Here is a 19598-nt window from a genome sequence, read left to right as displayed (position 1 = left end):
TGGTGTAAACCGGTATCCAGCACATCGTGTTATCCAATCAGGTGTGGATGCTTACTGACCCAGGCTGATTCTCCTTGTTTTCCTGTTCATTGCTTCTCTCGGACCGGAAGCGCTTAGATGCCAATGCCTCTTCACATCTCTCCAGCTCTTTCCGGCGCAATTCTCTAATAGCTGAACGTATCTCTCTGCGCTCTGTCAGATCCAGGGTAACCTCCAGCTATGAATGAAAAGAAACAAAAAACGATAAATGGGAGGTTATGGGCGAACCTAGATGAGCAGCAAAGTCATGGTTGAGGCAGAACCTGTGTGGGCTTCATGAGGATTTTTATATATTTTATGTTATTAAGCATTGCAAAATAAGTAGAAACACTCAAGATTTTCCATGGCTAAAACAAAGGACTTTTCAACACAGATTTGTTTATGGAAAACTGAATTTTCCCTAGTGCAAAAAAAAAAAAAAAAAAAAAAAACTTGGGACCCTTAATCCTTTTGCATCTGGACTGAAATACCATGTGCGCCAAACTAGGTCTGGAGTTTATATTTTCTACATTAGTTAAAAGACTGTCAGCAACCAGCTGAACAACTTACTGATCTTAATATGGATTGCAATCCTAGCAGCAGAAGGTAGCAAGCTGTCGTTGGTCCTGCCTGCCATAGATGGCTAAACTAGGTTTGAGGAGCCCAAGTACATTGGCATTGCCTAAAGAAACAGCAGAATTTGAGTCCCTAGCAATGTTGATACCCCGTAAAAGCAAATACAAAAAGTTTGTGACGCAAACAAGATTTTGTTTTGTTTTTGCCAGCAGGTTGTTTTCAATGCTACTTATAGATCAGTCGAGGGAGAAAACCTACTTGGCAATATGTGCAAAACATGCCAAGGCTATGAAAGACAGAGGTCAGAGTTGATCTGACATTCACAAATGTGTTTAGATTATGTCTAAAACGTTTATTTTAAAGACATTTTGGCACTTTTTTGCAAAGTATAAATAACCGCAAATCAGCTGTGAACACAAAAACTACACATTTCTACTGAAACAACAACAATGTTTTCCCAAGTCAGGAAAATGTCTAAATGCAGCCACAGTAAAAACCCTTAAAAGGATTTTTCCCCAGAACTGTATTTAGTTGTAGTTTTATTTTAAGAGACTCATGTTCTTACACCAAAAAAACACAATGCACATGGATGTTTGCAATTTCAAATCTATCCCTTTTAAGAGTCTCAGTACCTCGTCATGTAGCTGTGGCGGCTCTCTTAATAGTAGTTAGGGTTTAGCATTAGGGGACGTAAGTAAAGTAAAATGGCCTTTATGTCTTGCCAGCAGGTGAGGTGTAGTGTTTACTAACCCAGGAGGTTGTAAGTGAGGGAAATATTTTAACTCATAGACTTCACAATGAAGGCCAACCCAGTGAGCTCCCCAAAGCAGACATTGCAATGAAATGCCTCTAAACTCTGTTTACTGAACTCGCCTCATATTCAGAGACCGTAGCTATATGTACATTGTATATGTACTGTACATTGTATCAATCAGCGACAGACACCACAAGAGGAATTTCTTGCCACTTAGTGACGGGATGGTTTTCAACAATGTGACTATGGCAAGCTATATAAACTGACATACCGATGAGAGGATACAGTAGCAACAATCAAACCATCCACTAATGGTGGACTGGTGGATGTGCGAACAAACTGAAGAGACCTAATTGATTTAAACTATGCCAGCCAAGATGTATAGCGAGGTCAAGAAGGTGAAACCACAACTCTTCTGTCAACTCTCCCTTTAGTCAAACCACAATGTGTGAAATTATGATCTCATAGCACAAATATATCCACATGGAATAGGAAAAAAGTGTCTTGGTTGTCCGTTTGTGACCTCCTTTAAATTTACCGTTGCAAATTCAAACTCTACTTGAAGCCATTTTATGCAAATGGAAAGAACATTATGTTTATTTTATATGAGACCAGACAATTAACAATGGTTAGCATTGCCCCTATTAATTATTACTATCTTGACCAACTTGTGTGCTGCATGCTGCGAATATTTAAGTTCCCTGCTAAATTCCTTGCAGCCTTTCTGTAGGAGGGATACATCGAGGAAGAGTGTGATGAGGCCTTCTCATGAAATGGGAATGTGACCCATATGTGCAATGAGTGAGCGTTGCAGGGGGCGCAAGTCTTGCAACACAAAATGTCTTTGTATTGTGAGGAATGCATAAAACTCCTGTACATTTATTAAAAGGAGAGAAGTGAAATGTCAGACAATGACCTATAAAAATTGGAATGAGCCCATGAAAGTTCACTGCATCAGATGTAATTAAACTGTTCGCTGCAAAAGCAAAATGACAGGCAGGAATCTTTCCAGGTATTATTAAGAGTCCTCTCCTTTCTGTGGAACAGATGTTACACATTTGGAGGAGAGGGTGCAAGTGGATGAACGAGCAATGGAATATTTCTCACAATTTTGAAGTATTAAAAAAAAGTTTGTTTTAAATACTTTAAGGCACGTAACGTTTGCAACGGCCTTAATATAGAAACAGACCAAATGTATTTTCAGCGGGGAAAGCAAAACCCCATATGTTACGTTGTCTGGTACAGCCCTCCTGGGAGGCTGTTTGGGAACACTTTCCACGGGTGGGAAACTGACTTTCCAGGTGTACCCTTTACAAGCCTGACATGGTACATGTGATATTTTGTTTATCCACCAGCTGCACTGCTGTGCATGACACTTGTCCACGTGTGATTTCTGTTTTAACGCCCCATATCATTACGAGTCAAAGGAGAGCACCACAGGATTAAACACTGACAAAATTAGCAGGTAATTTTTCTTTTATGTAGTATATTTACAGAGTAGCTCACCTGCTCACACCATTTTGCACTGTGGTAGTTATATATCACATTGTGACACCCATAGGCAAGAGTCTCAAAACAAGAAATTACTTCGAGGCGCCTAGTGTGACAGGTGAGCACGGAGTTAACTATACAATTTAGCCCTCAGGTGCGGATTGTACTTTGTGTCCAGCGGGTGCAAACCAGAGCCAGAAATGCTGCCCCCCAGTGTGTGTGTGTGTGTGTGTGTGTGTGTGTGTGTGTGTGTGTATTCATATGTGTATAAGTGTTACTATGTATATGTAAAGGTTAGTATTTGTGTGTATGTTATTTAAATGTATGCGTAAGCTTGTTTGTATGAGTGTTAATTACCACCCTGTGTAAAATAAATAAATGGATTGCAATTTCCTACTTTATATATTTCTGGCCTATTAAGAAATACAGCTGCAGATAAGCCCCCACACACTGCCAAGGATTAAGGGGATTCCAATACACATGTAGATGTCTGCACCACGATTAACTATTGCAATGCAGAAGTTATGAATCAACATGATACACTTTTTATTACCAGGGTTCTGCTGCCAATAATGATATGCAAAGAAAAACCTTGGAGGGGGGGAGGGGCAAATACATATGGGGGTAGATAAGCATTTCTCTTAAATAGAATTATACCAATGTTTCCTTTTCTTAGCTCATATGTTCTGTACACATCTGTCATTCTAGATAAAATCTGCAAAGATATAGTCAGAGATCAACATTGGTAACGCACTACTAGAATATATCCCGTGAGAAGACGACTTAAGAGTCGTTACCTAAACTATTTGAGCAAACTTAGGTTCATATACAACTAATTTTGGGATTTGTTTTCCTGGAAAGATTGCAGCCTATGACAGGATATACTCCATTTTGCACTAGATATTTGCAGGCCGAGCAGTATCCTGTAACATGCATTAGCAAAGGACGCACCACAAAAATGAAAGGACCACACAGCTATAACCTGCATTAATTGTGTATGATGGCAGGAGAGTCCCTTTAAGATCTGCTTTAAGAAAATAAAAGAATGGTAAAAATAAAATCCAGAACTCCTTCCACCAATACACCATACAACAGTCACATCCAATATATTTTTTCCATACCCATTTGAACTCAGGTTCACATGCAGACCCTTTATATTAGATAGCTCCTGACAATTTAAAAGGTATTTGCCGGGAAGGGAGTGTTCATGATATCCTGGAGTAATTCACAAAGTTCTGATATCACTTGCTTATTAGAAAATCTGTATACTTTGGCTTTGCGTGCACCATTTACACACCAATAATCACAACCGATGGATTCCAACAAGGCAAGCTGTAACAGATCTGAGTTAACTTCATTGGATGAACTTATGTATAAACTGCAGGCCTTTCCAGACATTGCAGGCTCTCTGGCAGTGAAAGGGACTACACTGCAGACCTGTTAGGACAGCTCCAGAGTCATAACTAATGGTACTCCATTATAACTATTAATAGGAAACAGTCATCTAAATAGTATCGAAAAGTCTGTAGGTTCTAAAAAGTGATATATATGTATATGCAGAGCTAGCCGAACTATTACTAAACAATATAGCTGAGGGGGGAAACAAGGTTATTTGTTGACCCCACCATTAAGAGACATCACTGCACAGTGGTTTACATTTGGGGTAACTTAGACAAAGCACCATTTCACTTATGTTCTTTATTCTTTGAAAGTAGCTCGAGCATAGCCATCACGTTTGTTAAACTACCTTGAATTAGGCAAGGACACATATTTCATGCCCCGTTTGCAGCTTCCGTAGACTGGAGCTATGCTACCCTGTTCTAGAGCCACTTCATTCTGATTCAATACTTTGGGTGTGGCTACTTTTGTTCTGATCCTATACATTATTCAAGCACTGCCATAACCTCATTTCCATATCCTGTGACTTCATACCACGTCATTACCTGGCAAAGGAAATACTAATAAAAGTAAAGCAATCAGCAGTTTAACATTAGACTCTACCATTAAGAGACATCACTGCACAATGGTTTATGTTTGGGGCAACTTAATGTACGTAGACAAAGCACCATTTAAATATGTTCTTGAACTGTAGAAAACTCTTTAATTCTAAACAGTCAAAGCTGTAAATGGCAGGAAGGATTTTGAATTCAATATGAACCACACAATTGGATGTACAGTAGAATTAAATGATTGTCATCAGTGATCAGTGAATCAGTGATGATTGTGGCTAAAGGGCCTCTATATGCATATGAAGATATTCCATAAAAGTGAAAAACCGTTTCATTTACAACATTACCAGTGTCTCAAAAACTAGGAAATTTCTAAGTGACCCCAAACTTTTGAATGTTTATACACACACACACACACACACACACACACACACACACACACACACTGTGGGAAGGGAAAAATAAGGTTGTATTTATATCTGCCATTCAAACAGAAAACATTTGGTTGAGTAGCTGCGTGTCCCACATCACTTTCTCTGAGGTCAGACAGTACTCTTGGCAGCACATGTGGTTCACATCTGGATGCTGTTTGTGGTGATTATTTTTATTGAGTATTGGAAAAAGCAACAAGGGACAGAAAAGCAGCTTAAAGTCTAGTATCCACAGTCTACTTACTGGAAAAGGAATATATGATAGTATATATCACAATATTACATAGCTACGTAATATCAAATGGCATTCTCATAAACACATATTAGGGGCAGGATGAAAGTAGTCCTGCAAAGCCCAACCTGCGGTTTCTGGGAAGATTCAGCTACACATACCAACTGCTTTGCTGTTCCTAACAGATGATAGTAGATCACCCCCCAAACAAATAATATATATTATAAATTATTTCTCCGCCGACCACTTGCGCGTCCTTGTCTTTTTTCCTGCAGCTTTGCTTCCTCTTGCCCATTGTCTTCTGCCGCTTCTCCCTATGTCTTCTGCTGCTTCTATGAACCAGGACTCCTGGAGCACTTGTGCAAAAGTGCATACTGTCACGGTCAGGACTACTTGCCAAGCCGTGACTGTGTGGAGGGCGTGGGCATGAAGGGGTTAATAGCACCAGGCCTCTGGATTTACTAACTTCACCCCTTAACAGGGCATAAGTTACACCAAATTAACCCCCAAATCCTGCCTGTATCCCCCCAGGTAGTCTGCCACCACTCACGATTTTGATACCGGATTCGTGAGAAATCCGAATTAGAACCTTTATCTCTTTATCTCTATAACCTTTATATATATATATATATATATATATATATATATATATATATATATATATATATATATATATATATATATATATATATATATATATATATATCAACCCACCCCGGGCAAACAACATATAGATATATCCTGTAGAACGTAATAACAATATGGTAACGCGTTATCCTCTCTTCGGGTTTGTGGATATCGATACTAGAGCCCAAAGACAGACTTAGATTTTGAATATTTTAATAACAAAGAGACAAAGATTACACAGTGCCAGAATTACAAAAAACAAGACATACAAAATAAAAATAAAACGGCAAACAGTTCTTAAAAACAAAGGGACTTAAACACAGGACCCTCACTCACGAGTTTCTCCAATAAGTAGGCCTGTGGGAACTCCTTAAGTCCAGATGGTTCTTATGATGTTGTTCCGATCAGAGTATATCATGGAGTTCTGCTTTTCGGACGCTGCATTGTCCCTAAATCACACTCTCTTTCAAGAAAACCCCCCTCTGACCACATGACCGATTATATGACACCATCCCCAAGAATCGGGTCCCATCTTTGATGTGCCAATAAATTATGGTGGGGTAAAGGTGATGGAAACCCCTCCACTTAAGATAGGAATGGAATTCCTATAACTAAGGATCCTTATCTGAATCACCACAGGGGTCCTTTGGGAAGATGACACCTCTAGCCAGAACAGATACAGAGGGCATTCACAAAGAAACACATTAAAATCAACCTCAGATTAACTCATTGAATACTTAAACAAAGAAACTAACCACCTCTGCTGGGTTACCCTTCCATGCATCCACTACATTATATGAGTTAATCATGACACATACCCTCCAGACATACCCTTTCCCCTGATTTAATGAACGTGGGAGAGGCAGTCATCGTGACTCTACTTTTATGCAAAAGTACCCAAACAGGCCAGAATAAGACAACCAACATCCAAACATTGACATGGATGACAAAGCTGTGTGAGCACAACTGTCTTCATTACAGCCTTTTTACGTAGCAATGTGCTACGATGACAGAAAATGAACCACGCTCTGTTAATGTCAACCAGCAAGCACCAAAACACAGGAGAGTATTTGTGGCAACACTGCCCCCCTTGAAACACCAATAAGTATTTTAAACACACAGCTAGAAGTCGCCATCACAAATTTCAATGTATCATTTATGACACATATACATTTATAAAAGCATGTGTTGTAGATAAGGGAATCTACCATTGATGGCATGTGATTTTTTTCTGAATGCGTTATGCTTGCTTTGCTACAGGAATTCACTTTGGAATGGCTCAGGGAAAAGTTATTAGGTAGCTTTATCTGTTAAAGTCAATAACCATGATTACTGGTCAGTCTTTAGCTGTCTCAAGACTGGCTATGAGTCAGTATATCCGGTCTCTTACAAGTTGGCTACCTCTGGCTTCTGCTATGTAGCCGTGCTATGAAGGTTTCCCCATGGGACTAGAACAAGTAAAGCACTTGCGATAATTCTAATACGAAAACGTCCAATTATGTGTTCCAAGATAAAAGTCATGCATGCCCTCTTCAGGAAATGACGTTTATACTACAGCAAGAAGGGGTTAAGCAAGCAAGATAGAGAAAATTAGTTATACACAGAAACATTTCCGAAAGAAACTAAACACCATCGTAAAAAAACAAACACACATTTAGATAAAATTCCTCAATTTGTGGCAAGCATGCCGAGAATATTGATTTCATTTCACTCCACAGTCTACGTCAGCTTTCAAATACAAAGGAATTCTGAATAAACTACAAGAAAATTGCTTTTCCTTCTGTGTAATCATTTAAACCTGGCTTTTAAGGATTACAGCTTCTGGAAACTCACAACACCCTAAGGCAGCAGTAGCTAGAGTGACAGAATGTGCTTGTGCTTAATTCTCGTCGTGTTGAAAGCTATACCAAGCCAAAAACCTAACGTTAAAATGAAGTAGGGTTTCCTAGAAGAGCAAAAAAAGTGAAATTGAGTTGTGTGACGGGGAATAGTGGAAGGAAATTAGCGAGTGGGAAAGAATGAGGGGGGAGAGGAGAGAGATGCTGTCAGATATGCGGAGTTTCTCCTTATATGGTTTAATCCTTACTCACAGCACCGTGTCAGAGAACGGCGAGCTTCAAACATGTAGACAGGAAAAGTAATGTCTCAACAAAAAAAAAAATCTATCAGGGCAATCAGAGATTAAAGGAGATGACGTGGGAAATCGGACAATTTATATAGTAACTGCTTGGCTTAAACATATACTAAACACTACATACGTATCCTTAAAACGTGATGGTAAAACTATTAACGATACACGCTAGTTACCACTAGTGAAGATCAGACATGGTGAGACTAAATAAGACCATTTACGATGGAAAGACTTTTGATCAATGAAGATACTAAAGAAAGAGGATAAAAATGCTTTGAAATTGTATAGCTTGTTTCAAGACTCCGGCAATATAAATGATGGGTTTTTGACATAGAACTGTTTTGTATTCTTTTTCATTTAAATAGGTTCAAGAACAAGGTGCCCAACTCTAGTCCAAAAGCCCCATTTTTTTGCAGCTTGAGCAAAGGCTTAACATTTGTTGAACCACCTAAAATTAGGCAAGAACACACATTTAATAGCCTTTTTCAGCTGGAGTTATGTTACCCTGTTCTGAAGCCACTTCACTCTGATAAAATAATTTGGGTGTAGTTCATTTTGTTCTGATCCTATACATTATTCAAGCACTGTCACATCCACATTTCCATATCCTGTGACTTCATACCATGTCATTACCTGGCACTTCAAGAAGGAAATACCAATAAAGTAAAGCAATCATCAGTAATTCACTGAAATCTGCTCTAGAATGGGATGTTTATCATAAACAGTGTCATATAGAAGAGTACTGTTCCTTCGAGACACAAAAAAATACATCTTGGGAGTAACGAGTGTTGTACTATTGGTGTGACAACACAGAGATTTTGCAAGACCAGCAGTATAACATTCATTACTCCCAAGTCAACATGGTTATACAGACTTATATTATACAGCCAAAATGTTATTGATCCATAGGACCCCGTGTTACAAGTAGTTTCTTCTAGTTAAGGTAGGCTGCAAATCCCATGGTAATCAGGCAAGCTTTCTGAATGTGTGTTGCAGCATGTCAAACTCATGTCCCTGCCTCCTATCGTTGCAGTTTCTCTCTACAGTATATTGTTTTCACAACTGTATTGTTACACATTACACACTTACTGACCACAGACTGTGCCCTGGAGATAGGGCTCTGGGTGGCTATACTGGAATCCTGAATAGGCAAAAACAAAGATATAGTTGTCTCACAGGCTTTGTGTGCGTTAGTGAAACTACTACATTAGCAAACAACCATCCCTTCTGCAAGTTTGGGGACCCGGCCTTTAGATGACCACCATCATAAAGTCCCTTTTGTATCAATATTCAAATTGTTTGGTCAATGGAACAATAGTTTAATTGTTAGAATACTGGTCTTTTTTATTTTTTTCTTTCATTGCAAAAGAAATAAGATGCATTGCTTTTTTCAAACCCTAGAGATCAACTTAAGGTCACACAAGTTTCTTCATCGGCCAAAACGAATTAATTTGTCATCAGGAATTATGTTGCCAAATGAAATGCTCTTGCGGTGTTTCACTTGCTTTTGGACATTTAAAGTCTGTTAATCATAGAAGTTCTAGGTCCTAAAATGGCAATTGTTCTATTAACGAGGGAATGGAAGGTTTCACTTACTGAGACAATAAACACCTGATGCAAGCTCTTTGAACACATATCCATATCTGATGCAGAACAGCACAATTTTAATGGAGTGGTATTTTACTGGATCACAAAATATTTTGTTTCAGCAAATCCACAGGTGTGAGAAAAAAAAAAAAGTGATTTTTCAATACTGACAGATATCTATTCGCGATACCAGTACACAGTAGTGCCGTTGCACAATTTACAAGCTGTTGTGTCATTTATAGCCCAAGATATTCAATTAGACCCAGATGACCAAAAGCAGAACGACAATACATTTTGTTTAACACAGTTTACTGGTTAAAGGTTGTGGTTTATATAAATGTATCCTGGAAATAGGTGAGATAGTTACAAGGCCATGGTACATGGTTAGTGAAGTGGGTGATGTCACCCGGAAGTGCCATTGAGCACTTCCAGTAGAGAAATGGAAAATGAAGCCAAGTAGAGACAAAGTACTAACTAGGGATATGGGGATGAGGAAATCGAGCCCTAAACAAGAAGTTATAATATATACACAGACAATACGTAACAAACAGCGACAGACCGATCATAAATAATGTATACTTACATATGACACATACACAGTTTGTTACATAGTAGGTGCCGCATGGTATATAGGAAGGATTCAGTGGCTATTCTCACACACAGGATCCCATTCCCAGGATACTACAGAAATGTCAGGCTTGGGGTCAGCGCACAGCTAACTCACCATGGAACAGACATTATGGGAAACAAACTACCCAGGAATGGGTTCCCTTAAGGGCCTGTGTGTTATACACTACAAACATTTCCATTGAACAGGTACCAGATTACATGAAGCAATGGTACCTGGCCAGCAGAACGCACAAACAAAGGATTGAACATGCACATTTATTATTGGGAGGACAATGTTAGATTTTGCAGGGTTAAAAAAAGAAATAAAAAGGCTTAAATGATCGTTTGTCTCCCAAGCAGATCTATATGATCATTGAAATCAAACTGTGCTCTTGCTCTTAGAAGCCGTACTTACTTAAGTACTGAACTATGACAGTACATTTTGGTTAGATCATTTGGTGGGTTGCAGCAATACTATATATAGAGACAATATAAGACATGACAAAGTTCAGTGTTCAAATGACTTCATTTTCTCGGCAAAGAGTCTTTACACGTGAAAAATCCTATACCCTATAAACAGCCTGATAATTAAAAAAAAATAAAAAATAAGATTAGGGTCACATATTTGAAGAGCTTGTTTAAAAACAATCAGTCCTGATTGGGACCAGTCTTGCTCAATATACATCAGACTAATATTAGTAACATAGTAACATAGTTCATAAGGTTGAAAAAAGACCAAAGTCCATCAAGTTCAACCTATATACATATTGTGTCCCTACTGTTATTTTTATTAATATCAAAAATTCAAGACCAAATTAAGATCAGAGCGTTTGAACTCCAATGTATTAAAATAAAGTCACACAGGATAGGATTACAAACATATGATATGAAATTCACTAATACAAGTACTGGTAAAATGCTATGAACACTTCTACAGGGTACACGTTCTTTATGAAAAAAAGAAAATCACCGTGTCTCATTATCAGACCAATCCTGACCATGTTGTCTTTAGAACATAAAGGTTTGCTGTAAGTATTTCTAGGTCTACAAGGATTGAAATATATACCTGTGCGCATTTATGCACCTTCAGAATGGATTTTTATTTATTGTTCTTGTAAACATGACGCTTGCACCATTACTTAATTTACTTATTTCGTAAACTATTCTTAAATAAAAGATAGACAACTAAAGTTTGCCCAATATACGCTTCCTGACATTTTTAAAATAAACAGCAGGAACTTGGACCACAGTTGATAACACATGTGGTTAAACGCTAGTACCTTCTTTGGGCATATAGAAGAGAAACTAGTCTCTTAATTCATGTCAGTTATTTGCTTTATTACATTAATGTTAGGAATATTAATATTTTAAAAAAAAAATTAAAAAAAACATAACCACATGGTACTTTAACTAAGCAAAATCTTCAAGTCAGGAGGCAACAATGACCAAGTCAACCAAAACCATGAATTTATAGACCTATGTGCTTTACAAGTTAATGTGTAGCTGATCCTTCAACAAAGGATCTGACGCAACCCAATAATGATTATCTTTCTTAGTAAACTACCTTATACCTTATGAGGAAAGAACATAAAATGCCCCATAGTAGATGAGAAGGCTGAGCTGTAATAAAGCATCATGCACATCTCAAACCCATTGTCAGTGTAAGGGTCTTTACATTTTGTTTACGTTGCATACTACTGATCGGTTATGCATATAAGTAATGCTAATTATAAGCTTACATAAACAGACAGGTCAAAAGGTCATTGGATGTCCACATATTCGTGAGAATTGAGAACTTAAACTATTTTCAGTATATGGCTGTAAGTACGGGACATTTAAATGTATCTGACCTTTTTATATTTAGATGCTACAGTTCCATTAATAACTATTCATACTGCACTGCCAAATGACAGGCTGATCTTTGGTAAATAATTCACCACTTAAGTCCAAGAATGTCCGCCTCCCTGAAGTTTGTGATCCCCTTTATACTTTGATAATGAGATTTACACTTGGCAGTAAAGAACTGGCTGCTGGTCTGAAATTCTTCAAAAAGTGCCAGCCCCACGTGGACCAGACAAGTCACGGATGTGGGAACACAGAGGTAACAACGCTGCGGGACCCCACAGTAAATGGGAACCTGTATACATATGTTGGCATTAGTGTGTACGTGTTTGTGTGCCAGTGTGTGTGTGCCAGTGTGTGTGTGCCAGTGTGTGTGTGTTTCAGGGAGGGGGCTTTACCTGCAGCCCCAGAGTATAAGACGCCTGTCCACCCATGATGCTTGGATATTGCATTATTTCCTAGGAATAGAAACATATGAAGCTATTCACAAAACACCTAAGACAATTTCTTTTACAATGTAAGGCCCACCATTATGTCAAGCTACCTCAGGTTTAGCTGTATAGCTTACCAAGCGAGCTGAATCAGTGGGACAGCACCCAACAGAGACACCATTAATGGGCCACCTGTGTGTAGGAGTGCACAACTTAAAAAGCATAAAAATATACCGTATTGGCTCGAATATAGGCCGCACTTTTTTCCCCCACTTTAAGTTTTTAAAGTGGGGGTGCGGCCTATATTCGGGCTCTAGCGCCCGACGCCCGGGACATGCAGTCCCGGGCGCCGGGCAGGCAGCGGGGTTAAGATACAGATCCCCCGCAGCGGTGCAGGGGACCTGCATCCTTCTCCCCGATACGCTCAGACAGCCTCCCTTGCCAGCACTTCCCACGGGGGGGGGGGTGCCGGCACGGGAGGTTATCTAAGCGTTTTACCTCTGCCCCCCCCTCCTCGACTTACCGGAGCAGACTCCCGGGTGTCTTGCGGGGCCGGCGGGAGACATTTACGCAATACGCGCATGCAACTTCCGGTACCGGAAGTTGCATACGCGTATTGCGTACATGTCCCTCGCCGGCCCCGCAAGACACCCGGGAGTCTGCTCCGGTAAGTCGAGGAGGGGGGGCAGAGGAGGACAGCGGCAGCGGATCGCGGGGAGGGAGGACAGCGGATCGCGGGGAGGGAGGACAGCGGATCGCGGGGAGGGAGGACAGCGGATCGCGGGGAGGGAGGACAGCGGATCGCGGGGAGGGAGGACAGCGGATCGCGGGGAGGGAGGACAGCGGCAGCGGATCGCGGGGAGGGAGGACAGCGGCAGCGGATCGCGGGGAGGGAGGACAGCGGCAGCGGATCGCGGGGAGGGAGGACAGCGGCAGCGGATCGCGGGGAGGGAGGACAGCGGCAGCGGATCTCGGGGAGGGAGGACAGCGGCAGCGGATCTCGGGGAGGGAGGACAGCGGCAGCGGATCTCGGGGAGGGAGGACAGCGGCAGCGGATCTCGGGGAGGGAGGACAGCGGCAGCGGATCTCGGGGAGGGAGGACAGCGGCAGCGGATCTCGGGGAGGGAGGACAGTGGCAGCGTATCTCGGGGAGGGAGGACAGAGTGGCAGCATGTTTTTTTTGGTGCTTTTTTAAAGAAAAAAAACTTTTTCTTTAAAAAAGCACCAAACTTTTAGGGTGCGGCCTATATACGGGGGCGGCCTATATCCGAGCCAATACGGTATATTCATTTTAATGTCTTAAGACTGAATATAGTCACTAAAGGGTAACAAAGTTAGCTGCTTCAGTTTGAGTTCTTCTGATGATTCCACGCATATTCTTAATGGCTTATATAAAAATGTTAAACATAGGACAGAATCTGACTGCAGATGGGAACCATTTGGTCCATCTCGTCTGCCCACTTTTCCTGTTGTGAAAACCTCAAACCTTATTTGGTCTTTGGTCATGTCTTAGATTCAGGATAGCGCCATGTCTATCCCATGTGTGTTTATATTACCTCACTGTATTAACTTCTACCATTTCTGCTAGGAGGCTGATCATTTTTCACTCTCTCAGTAAAGTTTCCTCACATGATGTCCTAGACTCTGACCCTCTACTTTTAACTATGACCTCCTGCCTTAATATTTCTTTCCGTTCGACATTTTCTTGCCTCTTTGCTCCACAATACTGGTCTTATTACAGCATCCTACTTTTTTCCATTCAGACACAAATCACAAATGTTAACTGGGAGCATTTCACACTGTTCCATAAAGCATAGAAGAAAGTATCCATAAAAGCTCTTTATAGAGGAAAGAAGAAATTAAACACCTGCACGATATGATGTCTTATGAGGTACCAAAGCACCATTTCTCTGTTGGATTTCCATACACTGTACTTGTTCACAAATGTTTCCGTTAATGTCATACTTTTATCCTCATTGGACTACGACAAAGTGGCAAAGATGATGTCATTTAACACTTGGAAAAACTGACTGTAAAGCTGAATGTCATATTGGTACTGAAAAAGTATATTCATATATAGATATAAAAATACATACATGGCTGAAGTGCTTATATTTCCCTAAAGTATTTCAGACTCAAGTATTTCAGACCTCAATGGTTTGTTTTGTCATTTTAAAATAAAAATATTTGGCAGTAAAAGGGAAACTTTAGGTTGGGGGCACAGTTTTTTTTTCTTCTATATTTCTAAAAGGAGTGAGGTACAAGTGTTTGGACCTTTTGTTTTTAACATTTCTATTTTTCGTTTTTTATTTCCCTCATCCCCATTTAAGCACTTTTTAAAGACTACAGATCCCTTGAGTTTCAATAGATTTCTGGGATCTCTTGTAACTAGGCATGTTGACATCATCAGGGTTCATATAATTAGGTTTTATTACTTTAAGCATTACATCCAATTTAGCTGATCACACATTAATCAGGAAGCCGAGATATGGTGCTCTAATGGCATGTATTGGGATGCATTAGTATGTCACAATGGTTTTAAAACACAAGAAATATCAGTGATCATACGATCACGGACTATTTCATTTATATTTGCTTGAAGAATAACCCGTGACTGCAAACGTAAAATTTATAGTCAGTAATTTCAAGATGTTTCTAAATTGGAAGTGATGTTACCATTGTTTGTTAATGATGTATTTAAAATAATCAAGACAACTTAATAAAGATTGATGGTGCCAAAAAAAATAATCTGAAATCTACTGTATTTTACAGTATGCAAAACTCTTAGTATAAAAGGCAGGATATTGTGTAGTAGCAAATCACAGGTTATTTGCTTTATAGTATGTAAATTGTGGTACAATTCAGCCTGCTTTGTCTTAAAAAACATAGTTTATGTTCCGTCTATACATTTATGTCTTATTTTTGTATCAAAAAAAGAACAGACCACACCATGGTTACTTCACTATGAAACATCCAGCACATGCAGAGTACAAAACATTCACAGATTCCAGCTAAGTAAATTCTATGCAAAATATGTCTGCTAATATTTTACTATGTTCAACCCCTGGGGTGAGAGCTTTGTGAAAACAACAAGACAGGAGAGTTAACACCGCAGTGATTTATGCAACCTTGGTGGTTTAGAGGGCACAAGGTTGATCTGACTCTAAATTTTATTGCATCCTCCAAAAATATTTAAATTGATGGGCATAAACAGAACATAAACCAAAAAGGTACCACAATTAATTTCTAAAGGTACAGGGAATTAAAATACAAGAGGCTACAAAAGATTTTCTAGTAGAGATTACCACTTGAGATTACATATTTACAAAATCAAAGTGCAGTCTTGCGCAAACAAGAAAATGGAAATAAAAAAATATATATACATTCATGTTCATTCAAGAAGAGAACCAATGGACTCAAAAAATGGAAATAAAAAGAAAAGCTATCTATTCACATTCATTCAGTAAGAGAACCAATAGTCATTATAATTAGAGCGATTCCTTAAAAACTGAGGATGCTTGACTACACCATTTCCAGAAGGTGCATAAGGGGGGGCAATTAACTCACACATCAGTTCACTATGCCCGTCAAGTCATGGATTGACTAACAACTAATGCCTTTCTTTGGAAGAACAAAAAAGAAAAAGAAGCCGTCATTACTAGATCGAAGAGCTCAATGAGGAAACCCTGGCAACGGGATAGTGGCATGTATATCTGAAAAATGTCTAGACATTAAGTTCACTGGAACAATGCGAAATGCGAACTCTAAAACCAGCAAGACCATTGACATGCACCTACGGCCATAATTACTAATTTACATGTGTAAAACTAAAATATGAGGCAGACAGTCTTAATTAAAGGCTTGTATGAGGACCCAAACGGTGGCACGTATATACAATAAGGAAAAGTAGTTCCCAAGGAAAATAGTTTAGTGTATATATTTAGGTCACATAGAAGTTTCCATTCTTTAGTCCTGTCAATATCAGACTCTCAGTGGTTAATACAGGTCACACAGGCTTTTCTAATGACATAATGTATTCAGGTAGAACTCCGCTGTTGACATAGGGTTAGAAAATTGCCTTGATATGGAGGAAGGTAACTCAGACAACTGTCAATAAGATATCGCACTTCATCAATACCTGGATGAATTCAGACGGAAAGATAGCTTTTGCAGACAGTGATTCATGCATTATAACCTCATAGGCAATAACAACAGGACGATTATTTGATCACCACTTTTAGCAGTGTTCAGTGGTGCAACATACACACAACTCACTGACTCACTTTGGAAGCAGACGGGTAGAAAAAGGTCCCTTCTAATCAATCACACCGTGTGATCTTATGACGGGTGATAAACGTGTAACATGAAGGATAAATTGAGACTCAGTGATTTCTGAGAAATCTCATCCATTTAACCTAATAGCCTCGACTTTCACTGTTTGCTACCAGAAAGTATATTTTGAGCGTGCAACGAAGATGTTTCAAAGTGACTTTCACTCAATCACATATCAAGCGTAAATTTCACTAAATACATTATATACAACAGTGTGTATAAAAAAACAATCTGAACTCATTCCATATATGTTATGTATTTTGCAAAGAAAAAAATAATCACAACTGGAAGACAGCATATTTGATAAATTCTTATGATATCAGAAGAGTTTAGAACCTTTGTGTGCAGTATAGTTCGGATTAAAAAAGAAATAAAATTACTCCAAACTATGCAGACCCCTATGCTTCACCTAGATTTCAACATTTCCTTCCAAAATGATGACCTCAGAAGAAAAGCAGGAGGTGCCTCCCAAGCAGCGATACTATGGCAAAGCAGCGTCTGGGATGAATGTATGCCACAGGTTAGTCACCTACACATGAAACTGCTGGGAGATGACATCCGTGGAGATCTACAGGGCAAAAGGGGTGAGTGCCAACACACCATGACAACCGATCACAATATGCCATTGTTAACATAAGTGTAAAACTATTTTGATTGGGAATATATCAACAGCGTAAGGTCTGCCGATATGGCATCAAGTCAATAGAAGCTGATAGACACTGAAAGCTATCTAAAAGCTCGCTAAATCCTCAGCACCAGAACAGAGATTTCTTAGCACTTGACAAGCCAGAGGTACATGCGAGCCATTCAGTCACACAGAGACAACCCAACTGTGTGTGTGTGTAAGAGACATCAGTTGTGTTGACGAAACAGTCCACAAAGTCTATGACTTAAGGTAATAAAACCCACCATACGTGCGTACTGTGCCTATGGTTAACTCCACACAACACTGGAAGGCTGTACTCACCAACTTGCGGAGGGAGCTTTCGTCCATTGCGGAGAACCTTTCCCCCGACATGACTCTGTGAACCAGCTCTGTACCGCCCGTATCCCTATTCGCAGCGGCCACACAGCGCTTTCTTTCACCGCGCTCCGCAAACATCTAAGCTATAGCCTGGTACAACAGCTTCAAATCACGGCGTTTCCGGTGATTGATCCACCCCTCTATCCCCGCCCATAATATCTTAACCATTCACAATAAGCGAATACACGCCTTGCTGAATACGCCGGCTGCCATTTGATATATTGAATCTTAAGACCCGCCCCCTTTACGAGGCACGCCGGGGTTTGTAGTTCAAACTAAGGGAACGTGCAACTGCGAGCAGGTAAAGCTACTGTAGGTTTATTTCAAACTGGAACTGTCATTTCCAACGGCTTGTGGAGCAAATCATAGAGTCTTCTGTATAAGTGGGATCAGGGATCAGTAGGGATCAGTATGACCATAAAAGCGCTACTGTGTCTTTTTTCCCCGAAAAAAAATGTTTGGTTAATTTATGGCTATGGATGGGGGAAAAAGTGTTTCATTTTCGCACTAAGCTCATACTAATTGGAAAGTTGTGTCATTGTGCTGAAGTTGGCTTCTTGTTTGGCCGCCTTCTTATTCAACGTAGACAATACTTTATATTATAAATCAACACGTCAACAGTATTTTTGTACAGAAAAGATACTAAAATACACCCTTTGTGACAAGACTGTTTTATTTTTTGTACCCTCAGTAACAGTGACTGTTTTAACATTTTTGTGTGTTTAGCTGTAATTTTCTTCTTTCTCATTTACTAATTAAAATATGGCAAAAATATAAAATTTCTGACTTTAATGTGAAAAACCTTTTACATCTTTAAAGACGGCCAATTAAATTTACCTCATGGTATGTCAAATGCTGGTATTTTAACTCTTGCCATGCTGTAATTCCACCACCAGCCTTTGTCGATTTTGTGGTGGTATCTTTATGGGGTTTTTCTCACACATATTACACTTCAGGTATGAATTTACAGCTCCCCAATATGTGTTTAGCAACATCTTCTGAGTACAGTCAAACCAACCATGCGTGGGTTTGTTGGGCTGTTTGGAGGCTAAAGGCCACTTTTGGGAGGTGTGCGTTTTCCAACATGGAATTTTGGCATCCTGCACCCATGTCCTATTTGGGAATTCATTGAAGCCGGCCATTACCCCACCATCATATACTTTTGAAAACTAGACACCCTAGGGTATTAAAAATGCTGGTATGTCTTTTAACTCTTTCTATTCCTGTGTTTTTGTGAAGATACAGCACCAATTTTAGGACTGTAGGATTTTATTTTTTTATTGTATTTTTAAAAATTGTTTGGTCATTTCTTAATAAGGTTTCTTACAACAGGAGAGTTTCCCTTACGGTGACAACACTGGAGCATTACGGTATTTTTAGATTTTTTTTATTTTTACATATTTTTTTAATATTTTACCAAGCACGGGCATTTTTTTGTGTGTTGCTGAATGCCTTGATATCTAGGCATTCAAGCAACTCCCGGCTGAATTTAGGAGGTGATCGTCGATTGTTTTGTAAACTCGTTAATGCAGACAGGCACCGTCACATTCAACTCCAGCATTTT

The 19598-nt window shown here is 39.5% G+C and overlaps 1 protein-coding gene across 2 annotated transcripts in view; it reads right to left on the bottom strand.

The window, feature by feature from the left end:
• The window catches only part of SMTN (smoothelin), a 51888-nt gene extending 33728 nt beyond the window's left edge, over positions 1-18160 (bottom strand). For both annotated transcript variants that reach the window (XM_053468543.1, XM_053468544.1), the window contains exons 1-2: positions 17978-18160; positions 60-217 (exon numbers count right to left, since the gene is read on the bottom strand). In XM_053468543.1, the coding sequence (XP_053324518.1) occupies positions 60-217; positions 17978-18112 (293 nt within the window). In that variant the 5' untranslated portion in view covers positions 18113-18160. The remainder of the gene's footprint in view (positions 1-59; positions 218-17977) is intronic.
• Between the last annotated feature and the right edge of the window lie 1438 nt (positions 18161-19598).

Source organism: Spea bombifrons, chromosome 1 (genome assembly GCF_027358695.1).
Source record: "Spea bombifrons isolate aSpeBom1 chromosome 1, aSpeBom1.2.pri, whole genome shotgun sequence".
NCBI lineage: Eukaryota > Metazoa > Chordata > Amphibia > Anura > Pelobatidae > Spea > Spea bombifrons.
This window is presented reverse-complemented; position numbering and strand designations above follow the sequence as displayed.